This window comes from Eumetopias jubatus, unplaced genomic scaffold (genome assembly GCF_037043125.1).
Source record: "Eumetopias jubatus isolate StellerSeaLion01/CBP00866 unplaced genomic scaffold, mEumJub1_p1.0 scaffold_5, whole genome shotgun sequence".
Classification (NCBI taxonomy): domain Eukaryota; kingdom Metazoa; phylum Chordata; class Mammalia; order Carnivora; family Otariidae; genus Eumetopias; species Eumetopias jubatus.
The window spans coordinates 79,815,400-79,831,409 of NW_028274811.1; the positions used below are offsets into that span (position 1 = coordinate 79,815,400).

At 38.5% G+C, this 16,010-nt stretch overlaps 1 protein-coding gene across 3 annotated transcripts in view; it reads left to right on the forward strand.

Moving 5' to 3' along the window:
- The window catches only part of PAM (peptidylglycine alpha-amidating monooxygenase), a 277,506-nt gene that overhangs the window by 236,512 nt on the left and 24,984 nt on the right, over positions 1 to 16,010 (forward strand). For all 3 annotated transcript variants that reach the window (XM_088023415.1, XM_088023413.1, XM_088023414.1), the window contains one exon: positions 8,098 to 8,227. In XM_088023415.1, coding sequence (XP_087879541.1) covers positions 8,098 to 8,227 — 130 coding nt within the window. The remainder of the gene's footprint in view (positions 1 to 8,097; positions 8,228 to 16,010) is intronic.

Below are 16,010 nucleotides of genomic sequence, written 5' to 3' on the forward strand. Positions count from 1 at the left end.
CCATAACACAACGTAATAGCAAACCTTAATTGAGAATGCTTCATTCCTTTGTATAAGCTGGAAAAAGACCTATCCTCAGGAAGCTTCCATTTGCAAAGAAGAAAGTAGGAAGTTATTAGCATATAATACCCTAATAAAATATATTAGTAGTCTAATTCATGTATATTTCCCAGGGCATGAGTAAGGGGAATAAATTTGATGGATAACTTTCCCTTGGTTTTCTCATACCCTTTCTTTACTTTAGACAAAACTGAGAATGGGATCCTAATGGTCTGGAAGAATTAACTGTCTCCCTAAAATGGCCAGTGTTCCGTAAGGAATTATATTAGCTTCAAAGAAGAAGGTGGTTTCTCATATGGAATTATTACAAAAACAAAAATGTAAGGCTATCATTGTTGCTCAATATGATAACTCATACTCATTTCAGATATCTTTGAGACTTATTTTAATTTTCAAATGGAGACACTAGAGATGTTAACCCAATTTCGATGAGGTCACAGAGTCTGAGTTTAAAACTTGGACTTTATGACTGAACTTAAAAGTAGAATGTGCACGAAAGTTCTTTACACTTCATTGCAGTTGTGCTCAAAATACTGGGCTAATAGGTTTGCCCAGTTAAGATATACCTCCCGGGAGCTCTGGACCATCACTGCTTGGAAGCTGGAGACTTCTACTCCGAACCCTGTTCCGATGTCCATAGTTCTTGGCACTAGCGCAACCCAATACAGGTGCATTTTATGCTGCAGCACTTTAGATTCCACTGACTGGACCATATTCTGGAACTGTAATACAGTAATGGATTCCATACAACTGATTTGAGTGGTCAAAGTGAAATACTGATCAGCTCAAAAATCTGGATGTGACCATGTGTGGTAGGCCCAGGACTACCTCAGGGTTTCAAAAGCAGCACCATTTTGTAGACTTTGAGATTGGTCTGAATTCCACATGGTCCCACACCCTGGTGACTGCCTTTAACATTGAGTTCCCACCTCATAATGGGTTGAGTATTAGTGGACACAAGCTCTTTGATGAGCACAACCGAATCTTCCAACTTTGCTGTAAAGTCTTTACCATTCCCAAGAACAAGATGGCTAAGTACTGTGTATTTAGTGTGTCTTTAAGAGTGCAAACATCCACAAATAGCACCCTTTATAAGGTCTTATCTTTGTGACCTTTGGTGGGCCTGTTCTGAAGACTCTTCTCCCAATAGTCATGGAATTTCCTGGACAGGTGCAACTAGACTAGCCCGGAGATTTCCAGCTATTGCTGGAAAGGGCGTGCCTCAAATGGGAAGCAGTGGTTGCAGACTCCACACCACACACACACATGCATGCACACAACACACACATGTGTGTGCACTGCATGCACACAATACAGCTTGCCCCAGAAGGATTCTGCATTTGGCCAAAATAAAATTTGAAAACCATTCCACAGAGGTGATATGATGTGGAACACTTCAGGCTCTGGAGCCTGATTTCCTGGCTTTGAATGAATGCTAACTACACCAATAATTATGTGATCTCTGGGAAAGTTTAAAAAAGAAATTCTCTGGGCTTTAGTTTTCTCATTGATAAAAATGAGGATTATAACAGTACATTCCTCATAGGGTTGAAGTGAGGGTTAGATAACATTTCTTTGTATCAGAAAATACATGGAAAGTGCTTTGAACAGGTTCTGGAACACAGAAACTACTTAATAAATGTTGTAATGCATTAACAATAATTACGATTATAATTGTCACCACTCATGTCATGTTGGATTATGATTTCGAAATTTTATTTTATTATTTTTTTTAACAAAGATTTTATTTATTTATTTAACTGACACAGAGAGACAGCTAGATAAGGAACACAAGCAGGGGGAGTGGGAGAGGGAGAAGCAGGCTTCCCGCCGAGCAGGGAGCCCGATGTGGGGCTTGATCCCAGGACCCTGGGACCGTGACCTGAACCGAAGGCAGCCGCTTAACCAACTGAGCCACCCAGGTGCCCCAAGATTTCAAAATTTTAAACACCAAAGGAATAGAACTAAATATCAATTACTTCAACTTAAGCAGCATCCATGAGAGAATTTTCTTGGAATGTGTAGGAAAGCTGTAAAATTTGGCACTCCAACTTGATAAATTCAGAAAATGACTTGGCAGTGTTCTACTGTAATGGGAGTTGTGGCTCTTGAAATCTCTGATCACTTATATCGATCTGTCTTGATGTTTGCCTGTGATATATGATGTACAGTTGTGAAAATATTCAACTAGGTAAACTGAGAAGCAAATACACTCCATTTTACACTTAACAACATTTGGTTTCTACCATTAGTCTGATACCTATATGAAACAATATTAGTAGGATAGGTATAAAATCTTAGTCTTTATTCTAGTTGCCTTCTGGAAACCAAACTCATTGAAAAATAAATTTAAAACTACAGATTGCTATTCTCGGTGGCAGATTTGATTGGACTACTATTTGCTAGCCTGATTCAGCATATACTGCATACCTCTGGACATCAAAAAATAATATCTGCATTTGTGTGATGCTTCTTATCAGTTAAAAGAACTCACAGACTTTTTAAATATTCTTATGAATATTTGGATTTTACTTAATTTCTATGGACAACTTTTAACTCACTCAGAGTCCAAACTTCTAACATATTTCAGTCACACACTTACCGCTAAGTTCTTCACATCTTACGGGATTCCCAGGGTAAAAGAAAGCATTCAATTGGCTGAATTTTCTCTCTGGAGGGAATAATAAAATAATAAAAACACATACATAGCCCTCCCTGTGAGCCAGGCGAGGTGTTTTAGAGGCATTAACTTATTTAATCCCCATAACAACCCTATTTATAAACCCATTTAGAGAGGAAGAAACTGAGGCATAAAAAGATTAAGTCACATGCCTCAAGTGCCATAGTTCAAGGAACCACAATTCAAAGCCAGTCAGACTTGCTCCAAATCTTGGTTTTTAATCACTGTTATTTTGCCTCTCACAATAACACAAAATAGATAGACAGACACATACATACATACATACATACATAATAGTAAGAAGGAAGGCCAGAGGGAAGCATGATGGCTGGTTTTTTTATTGTTATGTTAATCACCATACGTTACATCATTATGATGGCTGGTTTTTGTCCAATCATCCCATCATTTCATCTCATCTACAATTGTAATTAACACTAGGTGTAGATTACTTTTTCTTTTTTAAGATTTTATTTATTTTATTTGAGAGCAAGCATGAGCAGGGGGAGGGGCAGAGGGAGAAGCAGACTCCCCACTGAGCCCAAGCAGGGAACAGGGGACTTGTGGAGGGGCTTGTGGAGGGGCTTGTGGAGGGCTGGATCATGACCTGAGCTGAAGGCAAATGCTTAACCGCCTGAGCCACCCAGGCGCCCCTAGGTGTAGATTACTTTTGATCGTACTTTCTCAGTCAGTATCCAAACGTTTGACCAAGTTGAAGATCTCATTTGCAATTAAATTTTAAAAAGAAAAGAAATTCTGCTAGTGCTTTTGAGCCCTAGTTATGTCTTAATTCTCTTCCTCACTTCATCCCCATTAAATGAAACATTATAATTTAAGTCTTATTTTCTTTCTGACTTGGGGATAAATATTTCTCCTGTAGTTTCAGTTAATTATAGTTACTGCTGGCACTTCTGATGAATAATAATCCCTGACCAAAATAAGGCATCTTTTCCTCACTAGATGAGAATTTGCAAGTATAGAAAAAGCCACCACTGCCTTCTGTTCTTGTTGAAGCTGTCTAGTGATTTCATCAGGGTCTTTTACTTAAAATTAAGTGTGAAGAGCCCCGTTCCACTGAAGTGAAATCACAGCTCTGGGTTTGAAATTATATTTTTTCTCAACTTTAATTCTGTTAGTTCTTCTGTAACACAGATGAATGAATGCCCTTTTAAATGCTTATTAATAATTTCATATGAAAGCAGCATTGATCACTAACATTAATCTCTCTCGGAGAGGTATAATTCATTAATTCTTAGTGATTTACTGATACAATTTTAATAGTAATGTTTAATTTTTTTCTGAAAGTAGTAACTTTTTTCCTGAATATACAGCCAGAATATGGCTGCACATCTACCTTTATAATGCATGTAAGAATTCTTCTGAAATAATCCCATTATCTGACATCTGAATTTAAGGCAACTGACACTTAGATTTGGGAATAGTTTGCCCAAGGTCATGTGTAAGAAATTTGTGTTAATTTTCAAATTAACACTGTAAGGCTACAACATTAGTCATCTACTGAATCACTTAAATCTGAACTCTAATTTTTAACTTCTCCATGATTGAAAATATTAAGTTTAAGTTAGAACGCAAATATATTTTATCATATAATTTTTTGAATAAGGATTTGAAATATTTCTTAATTGGGGTTTAGGAAATAATCATCCTTGATATTGATGACTGAAGTCTGGCCCAAGCCTATAGTTCCTCTCCTGTGAAATGAGAAAATGACCTGGGATGAGCCAGTACTGCACTAGCATTCTGTGATTCTCCTGTAACGATGGGCGGGGATTGGAAGAACCTCAGTATGAATTCCATATACACATACCACCGGTCCTAAATGATTGCCTGGATTCTTGATCATTTCATCTTAAAGGTCACAGCCTTTAACCACCTAATGATGAAAAGGATGGTGACACTGGAAGCAAAACATCAGTCAACCAAACTAACGTTCACAGAAGAGAACATGAACTCAGTTTTCCTTTTAACTATTTCAGAATTTCCAGTGAACACAGGGACCTAGATCCTGAGAATTTTTGAGGTCTTGGGTAGGCAGTCTTAATTAAATGTGCTATGGTATTTGAAAATGAAATTTAAAATAATATATAATATTATATAAATAATATATTAACAAAATACAATCTCTCCAAAAGTTTTGCCACACACAAAGTAGTTCTCCTTTGCATTGACTTAGTACTAAAAGAACCAGGTTGCTCGCAGCGTTAATTAACCTTCTTATTTCCTTACGTATTACCTTTACTGTTCTGGAAATTCACCAAAAGTATACATTTTAATAAGTACCTTCCAGATATTTACATTGCTTTTCCTTCTTGAAAATTTCCAACCTAAAGGGACTCTCATATGTAACAAAATAGGCTGTTAACAACCTCTCAGTCATTGCTTTTTGCAGACTTTTGAGTGCCTGCCAATCTAAGGTCAGTGATAATTGGGATCATTCATAGCCAGATTAAAGTTTATTACCCAGTATTTCCAATATTTTATGAAATTCACATTTGTCCCCAGACAGTATAGTTATTTTGGTCACTGCATGTATTTCTTATCAGAACTAGTATCTCTGGACCTTCACAAGCACCTAGCTTCCGGTGCCTGTCGGTGAACCCCTGAATAGAAATGTTCCAGGAAACATGATATTTATTTCTTTTCTTGAATGAAAATAATTAACCAATTATCATTTTTATTGAGTCTCTTAACAGTGTCTTCAGCACAGTGCTGGGGTAAAAAGAGATAGTACAAGGGAATTACAAGATGATAAGCATGTTTAAATGCTGGTTGGCAATGTAGACAAGTAGAGCCTGGATCACAGAGTTCCATCTAGTGTATTTCTTAGGCCGTTACAGTGGGCCAGGCCCTGCGTGAGACTTGGTGAAAATAGTAAATACGACATGATCCCTGCCCTCAAGAAATTCCATCTGGTTGCAGTGCTTTTGGGCTCTGAGAATCTGTTGAAAGCAATTCAATATATCCATTGTCATGATGTTCAAGGTTCCCTGGAAGCCCATCCAGACTCTTCAGGAGCCGGTGAATGAGCACAGAATGATGACCACCAAATGGACAAGCTGTAACTGAGATGAGAATGAATGACATATAACCTGAAATTCAAGCAACTTTAAAATAATTTAAAACATTCTCTTTGGGGAATGATTTATCCATCTGTTGATCTGTCTAGACATATCTAATTGTCAGGCTTATACCACTATTTCCAGAGTTCACTTTCAAAAACACAGTTTTAATCATGTCGCCCCATGCTTGAAAACCTTCAGGGGCTCCCAGTTGCCTGGAGCAGCAATTTGCGTCCTTCTTTCCTATTATGTCAAGTGTAATAGATGATGAATGTTATTCATCTGAGCAGCCCCATTCACATCCACTGCTGTGCCCAGAACTGTTTGCAAATGTCAGCGTACCAGCTGCAACTCTGTCCCTTTCTCTTCAACTCAAGAAGGCGTATCAGAGCACGTGAGTGACAATGACATTCTCGTATGCTCTAATGTATTTCAAAAGTAAATTATTCCCAAACTCTGTGCTTTACTGCTACTAATAATATACTTGCAGCAGGCCTCAGAATGAATCATCGTAGAGATCAAGACACCGCAGCTCAGACTCACATTCATTCATTGTTAAATCCATAACCCTTCGTGTGGTATAAGGCACATTGTCCAGTCTAAACTAGCTCTCCAGGTCTGTGAATCCTGCCTGCCGCTGCCCTAAGGCCTCCTAGACATACACAGGCATCTTTCCGGATTACCGAAAGATCTTGAAGCACATTCTGCGCTTGTAAACATCCTCACTTTTGAACTTTCTGACGGAAATATTCTCTGCCGTCTTCTGCACTCAGCGAACCCCCACTTACCTTTAAGTGCAAACACAAGTGTTTATTTCCCTGGGAAACCTCCCAGGTGTGACCTTCACCCTGCCCTCTCCCAGCCAAGCCCCAGGAAGGATTACGGACCCTTCCCTGTGTTCTGGCACTGCATCATGTCATAAGTATTTGGTTTCCGTTCTCTCTCATTTCATTCTACACGTTCTTCAAGGCCAAAAACCATATTTTACTTCTTTGTGCTTCCGGAATCTAGCATAATGACTTACATAGACAATACACTTAGGGAATACTCGTTGACGATGCTTCAGCCAAAGTTGTAGGCAGAACTGATCTAGGCATTCCCTTGTGCTGTCTCATTAATTTTTACGAAAGAAAAATTAAATGTGCAAGGGTAAAGAGACTTTGAGTGAGGTGGTACTGTTTCCTTAAGTACAGTTGGGGAAGCTACGTCGAGTGTGTTTCCTCACCCCAGCATCGTCTCAGGCTTGCAGAGGCTCATTATCCAGGTCCTGTGCCTCCCGTTCTTCCTCCAGTCTGTAGCTCCTGTCTCTAAGGATTCCACTGCATGTGGCCACGTCCTCCAGAAGATGGGAAGGAGAAATGAGGAGACTCGAATTGCTACTTTTCTACTTCTCAGCATCTTTACTGAAGCATTCGAGAGAGAAAGAAATATTGACACTTGCTACAGTAGATCTCACAGTATCTTCATAACTTTACATGCACAGTTGGTAGAGCGAATCCATACACCATGCCTCTTTATTCATGAGCACATTTATAAAAGGAATTAACACAAATAACCCAGGTGTTCTCTAAGTATAAATGTATTCTGATGAGAAATGAAAATACCTTGCAAATTGTCCAGTCACAAAGTTTCCGTTAGGTTTCCCTTCTCTGATGGTAGGAAACCATGCAATACAAGCAATGAAAGTGTGTCTCTCCGTACCCATTGTTACAGGAACACTCACGTTCAGAGGAATGAGATCGGTATCTCAGATAGGTTCCTTGTACAAGAGGTAATCAGTCATGGTTTATTATAGGGTCTCATGTATATTGAACATCCAGAATTTACATAGGAGTTAGATCACTCATGCGCACACACAGACACACAGGCTTCTTGTCCATGCTTGCTATTTATTCACATGTAAAAGCTTTGAATTAAAATGATGCCGTCCATGTTGCCATATTTCCCCAAAATACGAATTTTAAAGAAGAGTCTTATCCAGAAGAAAGCAGGCTCAGATTTGCTCTTTCATGACCTAATGGTAAGCTGTTTTTACAGGCATGTTATCGACAGGGAAAGTGGGCATACGGTCCCCAAACCAGTTCACAGGCACTTCTTTATCTTGTAGCTCGGGAAGCTGGCTGGCATGTGCATGTGGTATATTGATATAGAGCATGGCTTGATTTTGTTTCCCTTGCATCTAGTGACAGTACTGCATGAGTTTCTCACAACCACAGTGAGTCTTCATGACGCTGTACTGGTTTTCCTTCTTATAGCACATGTATGGATTTATCTTTTTAGATTTCCATATCGAAGAAGCACTGGAGTGGCCTGGAGTATACTTGCTACCAGGCCAGGTTTCTGGGGTGGCTCTGGACCTGAAGAATAACCTGGTGATTTTCCACAGAGGTGACCATGTCTGGGATGGAAAGTAAGTAATATTTTTCCTTCAGGGAGTAAATGAAAACAAATCTAGCACGTGTCACTTTTTGTTAAACAGTAAAAGAATACCAAGGTTCTCTTTGAACTTGATTTTTGTGAGCAAACCACATTTATTCTTTTAATGCATGACTGTGATAAGTAGCAGAAAGGAAGTCTTGTGCATTTTAAAACAAACTAAAACAGTTTCACAATCTAGTTTATGGAAAGAAGGCAGTAACAATCTGTGATCCTACCTGCTTCCCGTTTTCCTACTTCCTCCTTGAAGCTACCTTCACATTCCTAAGGAGAGTGATATTAAAGGCAGTTAAGACAGTACATTGCTGAGCCATTTCAAGACTTCAGAGAAAGTGTATCATGAGAAACGATCAACCAAGAAAAGATAATTAGTTGACTACAATGAAGCACTTTGTTATTTCCGTGTATATGCTGCATAAAGAACCGTTCTAAGGCAATTGAACTCCCCTTTTCCAGCAGACTGCTCCATGGCAGTGATCACAATTAGCCTTCTGGAGATTATGGTTGAACCCATTTGGCTACCACGTGTGTAGGAAGAGTAGCTTGGCCTTCACATTTTCATAAAGATTAATTTTATTACTCAAATTTTCTCTTTTTTAAGAGCACCAAAGACTGAAGGACTAATTCCCCTGCTTTTCCCTCTGGTTTTCTCTTTCCAACCTTTTATCCTGCCTTCCACTATCTTCTTGGAAGGATTTTTGGTAAAAATGTCTGTCCAACATTTATTGTTTACTGTGGACCCGTCACTGTTCTAAATGTTTATGTAAATCACCTCACACAATTGGGCACTGTTACTATCACCACCAGTCACATTTTCCAGATGAAGAAACCAAGGGAAGGTAAGTGTTTTGCGCATGTCTTGGAGTTAGCAAATGGCAAAGCCGGGCTTCAGTTCCTTTCTATCTGACTCCTGGGTCGGCCCAGGTACCCACTTTGTGATACTGCCTTTTATGGGATTGTGAGTACATTCACATGATGGTATTTTTAAAAGCTTGGTCCAAAATTTAGCAGGTTATGTCAACTCTCCTAAGTAATGAATATCCATTTAGTCATTTGTTTTTATCACAAATTTACATATGAAGGTAAATCTTAAGATATCAATTAAGTGTCATGAATCTTCTTCTTTCAAGTGTACAGCTGTAGGGTCTTGTTTGGGAAATTGAGGACCTACATAGATAGTTCAGTTGTTTTTTTTCTTCCATTTTCAGAGATATTGACTAAACTCATGCTAATGCTACCTAAGCCTGCTCTGTCACTATACATGGATGGGGTTTTCTTTGTGCAGGTGAAGAGGGAATTCAGGCAGCATTTCAAAACAGATTGCTAACTTTGTTAATGTTTAATTGTCCTTTCCAGTTGTCACACTTGAAAATGGAATCTGAGAAGGAAATCACTTTAGAGTTCAAGGCAATCGAACTCACTATTCCTAGTCATACATCTCTTTTACATCGTCTTAGTCATTATCGAACATCTAATGGTATTTTAACAAGTGCTTCTAAAAACAAACTCTTTCTATTCATCGTAGCATATTTTCTTTTTAATGAATATTGCTACATTTTCTGCATGGATTTCTAGCCACATTTTACCACGGGAGAAAATTACAGCGTCATTTTCTCCCATTGACACTGTTTCAGCTGGCTAAAGCTAGATTGGATAAAGTCCAATTCTCCGTTTGAATGGGATACTCACTGCAAGCAAACAGCAGAGGCTGGGACAGCTCACTAGGACAAAGGATCAGTACAGGCCAGCTTGGGGCCGAAGAGGGTGACACAAGACTATGAAATAAGAGCCACAGAAGAACCTTTTCTGTGACTTGTGTGTTAGTCCTAGCAAAAGAGCTGCTTTCTCCTGGCATCTAGCTTTCATCTAGATAACCAGTATCATGGGCGAATAGATTCCAGTTTCATGGCCATGGCCCTGGTGTGTTTATCCTGATAAATGGCACCAACAAAAGGGTGTTGTTAAAAATGCAAGACTCTTCAGAGCAGATGCGCTGATTCAACTCGTTAAGTCTCTTTCTTCTTTTTTATTCATCTTTATCTTTCGGATGTTAAGAATTTCGTTCTCTCTCTTTCCTTGTGTTTCTCCTGTATTGTCTGTTGGCCTCTAGCAGGCTTTTCAATCCATACCTGCCAGGGAATTCTCTTCTGGAACTCACTTCACTGCTTTTAACCACTGTCTGCTCTATTATTCTATGAGGAGAATTAGAAGTGGATTACTCTGTTAGTTTTTAGAAAAATAGATTGGGATTTGTGGATTCCGTTCTTTGAACCGTCATGCATGGCCATCCTTCATATGTAAGTCGCGTTACATAAAACAGACAAAATACATAGTTTTTGTTCTCCCTCATTAAATATCCAAGGATTGTAAAAAGACAAAAACAACACCTGCCTGAAGAATTTATGATGTCCTGGTGAGAGACCATGGACATTAACGATTGGGTGGAAATTGCATTCTTGTTGCTACCAACTGTTTGAAGAGAGCAGTGAGAAATCCTGTATTCGTCATCTTCCTTGGAATTTTTCCCTTCCTGATATTTCTCACATTCACAAAATTATAGTTTCCATAAGGCCAGAACTTGCTCTAAATCAAATCTGAGCCCTCTGTATCCCCTAATTTCTAGGATGTGGTCATTCTATAACTATCAGACAGCGCTTGGCATTAACAATCCCTAATTAATACTAGTACCCAACGCTCTTTGGTGTCATCATATCGGCTGTTTTTATAAGTACCGTTACTCCTCATTTCTCCCTGATTTCCCTGATCACCCCTTACTCTTCTATTTAACCATGCTAATTATGCATGGCAACCAAACTAACATAAGAATAATAATAAAAACCACTTAACCTCCTGAAAGGTGATTGTCACTCCCTTTCTCCATTTGATTTCCATTTTCTTCCCTGCCTGTCCCTGACTTCAATATGGCTACTTTAAGAAGCTTCTCGCTGAAATAAGAAATGCCTATTACCAGCAGGGTGTAATGAAAACTTTTAAGAGCCTCTTGTCTGTCCTGGTGTTAGGGCAGCGTCACAGCTGGAGCTTTTTCAAGTTTAAATGCCTCCCAGCAGGAGTTGGGTAGCTCCTGCCTCCAAACAGCTGTTCCTGGGTCTCTTTCTTTAAAATCAGAGGACTGTCAAGTCTTGCTTCTTGGCTTTTCTTTTATTTCTCTCAGCTATGGTTGTGGTTCCAGTAGGCAGGACCCACATCACATACCCATTTAACTAAATCAAGGGTTTTACCCCTAATTTTTAGGTGTTAAAAGTTGTTTTCCTTTATATCATTTATTATTTTTTTTCACATGGAGTTGGAAGGGATCTTGGAAGTTGTATCACTTGGGATTCTTTCAGTAAGAGAGAAAACCAACACAAACTAGCTTAGGAAAAGAGGAAATTTATCAGTTCATATAAGTGAAAACTTGAAGGGTATGCTCGTCCAAACAACATCACCCAAATCCATTTTTTAATACATTTTCCCCTGGTTGGTTCCATTCCTGGGCCCTGATTGATCCTCTCCCTGTTCTCAGCTTCAGAATCACATTATTACACTAGTCTCACAAAAGAGATCATCTGTGTCCCTGACAGGTCAACAGAAAATCCTTAAATTGAGTCTTTTAGCATATTTTTTGGTCTGACTTAGTCACATCTCCTCCATCTCCAAACCAGTCCTTGCGGCAGAAGAATGATATCCACTCTTTGGCTTAGCCGAAAGTTTTTTGTTCTGTCCCTGGAATTTGGGAGTAGAGTTGACATCATCTGAAGCAAATGGGCTGAGAGTGAGGCTCAGAATATGTTGGGTCAACCAAACAAACATGGAGGTTTCATTAGAACAACATGGGGCAGTAGACATTGGGCACCCAGAAGAGCAAATGTGCACCAGAGAGCTCACCTCCCATTTCCTACCTAATGCAGACACCTCTTTACAAGATATTCCACAGTCATCCACTGCTTGAAATCTCAGTGCCAGGAAATTCCCTATGATATGAGACATGCTTTCCAATTATGGGACTCATCTAGGAGTTAGAAAGTTCTTCATTATGTTAAACTCAAATCTGAGTCTTCTAACTCCACCTTCATGACAACCTAATGCAGGATGAACTTACTCCCATTTATCCATGTCAGTTACTTACATATTTGAAGGAAGTCTTATCTTCTCCAGACTAAATATCCCCAGGCTCTCAACCAACCTTTATGCTGACATCATACTGTATCTGAAGGCACACTGATTTCTCATCCTTCTAAGGTGTTTGGTTGAGAAGTGGCCACAATACCTCATCTATTACCTGATCGGCAATGCAATTACTGTCCTTCATGTGTATTTTAGATATCTGTGAATGTAAAAGGATTGTATTCACTTTTATTCAGCAGTCATATCACCTTGTTGCCATATGTTGAAGCTGCTAAGATCTTCAAATGTATTTCATAAAACTGTGCTCAAGTTTTTTACTGGAAACATACTTATGTGGTGTTTTTAAAATATTGAATTCAGGACTTTATTCCAGTTACATTTCACCATATTAGATTTAACAATTTACAGATATTATTTTATTCTTAATTAACTAGAGAATGAGCTGTCCCTCCCAGTCTTGTGTCAGGTCTGTTTGATGAGCATGCCTTCCATATCTTCATAAATGTTGTTTGTAAGATTTGAATAGTTGAGTGGCTGACTTAGCAAGTTTTGCTCTTGGAGATGTGGTCTTCTGGGAATCTTCTCCTATTTGCACCCCCCACCCCCAAACAGCTCACGAGACATCTCTTCATCAGTGCCTTATGGAATCTTGCTGAGATCTGTTGTTGCAGAAATCTCTCTGCATCCTGGCTTTCAGAAAAATCAGTTCAACATTATCCTCACTAGTTTTCTGGAGTCTCAGTTATCTGCTTGAGGTTCTGCTTTTACATCTGCAAATTCTTTTATACCTTAAGAATTTAGTGAGCCTAGAAAACGGAACTCAAAGTGACTGAATGGTACCTTAGAACCTTCATATCTGAGAGAAAATCATGAGGAGTTCTATAGAAAGAATGTTTCCATGTCCTAGCATTTTCTCTCACATTGCCATTTGCCACTTACTCAAGCCATTTTCTTCCAGTGTTATGTCACTTTCTCTAGTTCTTCATTATGTGACTATTCTCTCATCTCTTCTGCATACACATGTTAAATCTGATAACTGGCACAGAAATTCTCCATTCCAGTGAGGTCAGTCCTAGTAAGAAAACCATATATATATATTATATATATATATATATATATATATATATATATATATATATATATATATTTTTTTTTTTTTTTAACACAGGAGACCTGGGTTTGAATCTTGGTTACCATTTCCTAGCTCTGAGACCTGCATGAAGATGTTTGCACTCCCTTACCCTCAGTTCCCTAGTCCAAAAAAGGAGGGCTTTATTAAGTGCCTCATTCTGTTGAGTAACAAAAAAGCACTTTGTCAAGCACTTGGTCCTCATTGGCTTTACTGACCCAACAAAGCCCAGTGGCGTAATACCTAGTTCTTTGTTCTTTTCATTGCTATTTGTAATGTCCCCAGTGCTAGGTCCATCGGGGCACTAAAGTCATATTGGGTTTTTTTTTCTTTCTACCTCTTTTCCTCCTCACAGGGACTTTTTGCAATGTGTTTATTTTCAGAAGTAAGTGTTTTTAACATAATACTTAAGTACATTCCATTTAAAGTCTCTGGCCTTTGTATGGTATATCTTTGCTTCACTAATATTGAGGGGACCTTTTCACTTATTTTCTCACTTGAAAACTTACAGTTCTAACAGAGGGTTAGAGGGGGTGGGGGGTGGGGGGATGGGTGAAATAGGTGAAGGGGGCTTAAGAGTACACTTATCATGATGAGCACTGAGGAATGTTCGGGAAGTGTTAAATCGCTATATTGTACACCTGCAATGAATATAACGCTGTGTGGTAACTACCCGGCAATTAAAATTAAAAAATAAAGAAGAAGCAAAAGAAAACCTATGGTTCTTTCTCCAGCTTCTTAATTTATATAATTACAACATTATATTCTACTTCTCGGTTGCTGTTATTTACTTTGCATTCCCGTAATTTTGATTGATGGTACAGAAGTTTATTTTCTCCTTACTCTTGTTTCTTTTCTGAGTGAATATAGCAAAGCATTTCTTCTCAGCCTTATCTAAACTGTTTGATTAGCTGCTAATGTGCAAAATCATTAACAGGGAATTCAAACTGCTAAAATAAAGAACTGATGAATTCTGGCCCATAGGCCACAGTTCAGTCTCTTTGGCTGAGTGCTTTTTCAGAGCAGCAAACAAAAATCAGCAGTGCTGCAGGCACTGGGTGAAATTTGCAGGGTATTATTATATCCTGTAAAAAGTTAAATGTGGTTGAAATAAAGACCTCTCTGCAGCATATAATGCGGGCTGGCTGTTTTAGAACACCAAAGAAGCAGCTTTTGCCATAGCAGTGGTATAGCCAGCTCTGTAACCTGACATCCAGTTATGAACCGTTCAAGGGTTACCTGTCTCTGAATTGCAGGAGTTTATAAACTACTTTATTTGGCAGATTTAGTGTGTGTGTGTTTGTGATTTTTCCCGTTTAAGAAAAAATATCAATTTCTTTTATTACTAGCCTTGTGTCACTACCAAGGGCCAGTAGCCAGTTGCACGAAGGCCCTGCTATTCCAATGAAAAGGATTAGGACTGTGACTGTCTCTTGGTGTGGAAGTAGGTATGCTGAGGTCTGGCATGCTCCAGTTTTCTCAGGATATACAATAGGTACTATTGCCACCATGCAACGCCACTATTATTAGGTATCAGTAGTGGGTCAGAACACTATCAATATATCAAGTGTATAGCACGTGGTAAGAATTATGAGGACTTGGTAATAGTCCATATTACTAACTCCCAAGTGGGGGTGAAGTAGAGAAGTAATATACTAATATGTTCCATATCCAAGCAAATAAACTCCAAGAATAAATGAAAATTTTAGGAAATACAGAAGGGAAAAGGAAATCTAAATATGATCGGTGGATTTTTAGCAATATCAATAAATATCCTGGTTATGATGTTGTGCTATAGTTGTGCAAAATGCTACCTTTGAGAAACCTCTCTGTATTATTTCTTGCAACTGCATGTGAATCCACAGTTATCTCAAAATTTCAAAGAAAGAGGAAACAGATTTTAATCTAACTCCTTACAGGGAAGGTAAAACTCACATTATCTAGATTGCCATTGTGCCATTATAAAGCACTGCAACGTTCTTGGAGAATGAGGAATATAACATAAGCCTGAAAATAGACAATAACTGAGGAGATTATTACACATGAATGTGAACCTTCTAGTGTATAATGAGTCTTAGACATGCAGAACGTACGTTATCCGATATCACAGACGCGTTGGCAAAAAAGCGAACATTGGTGGTTGAACCCAGGGTCGTTGTTTTCTAGAATACTTAGGATGTTTTTTAGTAAGAAATTCATATTGAAAATAGAGTTTCAGATATAGGATAAACTCTTTTCAGTTTTCGTAGTTTTAAAGAGTTACATCATATTTACTCTTTATCAATCTCCCATGATTTAATAAGACCTTGTATACTCTTACATTGGTTCTAATAAAATTTCACATTTCCATTTAATAATGATCCCATGAATATCTTCTGAAATCTGCTTTGTTAGTGATGTTATTTCTGTTTCATAAACTCGGGTATTTTTTGTTTTCCCTAGGGACTGCTGTGTGGTTTTTAACTACACATAATAGCATATATGAACAGTATTACTTAAGTTT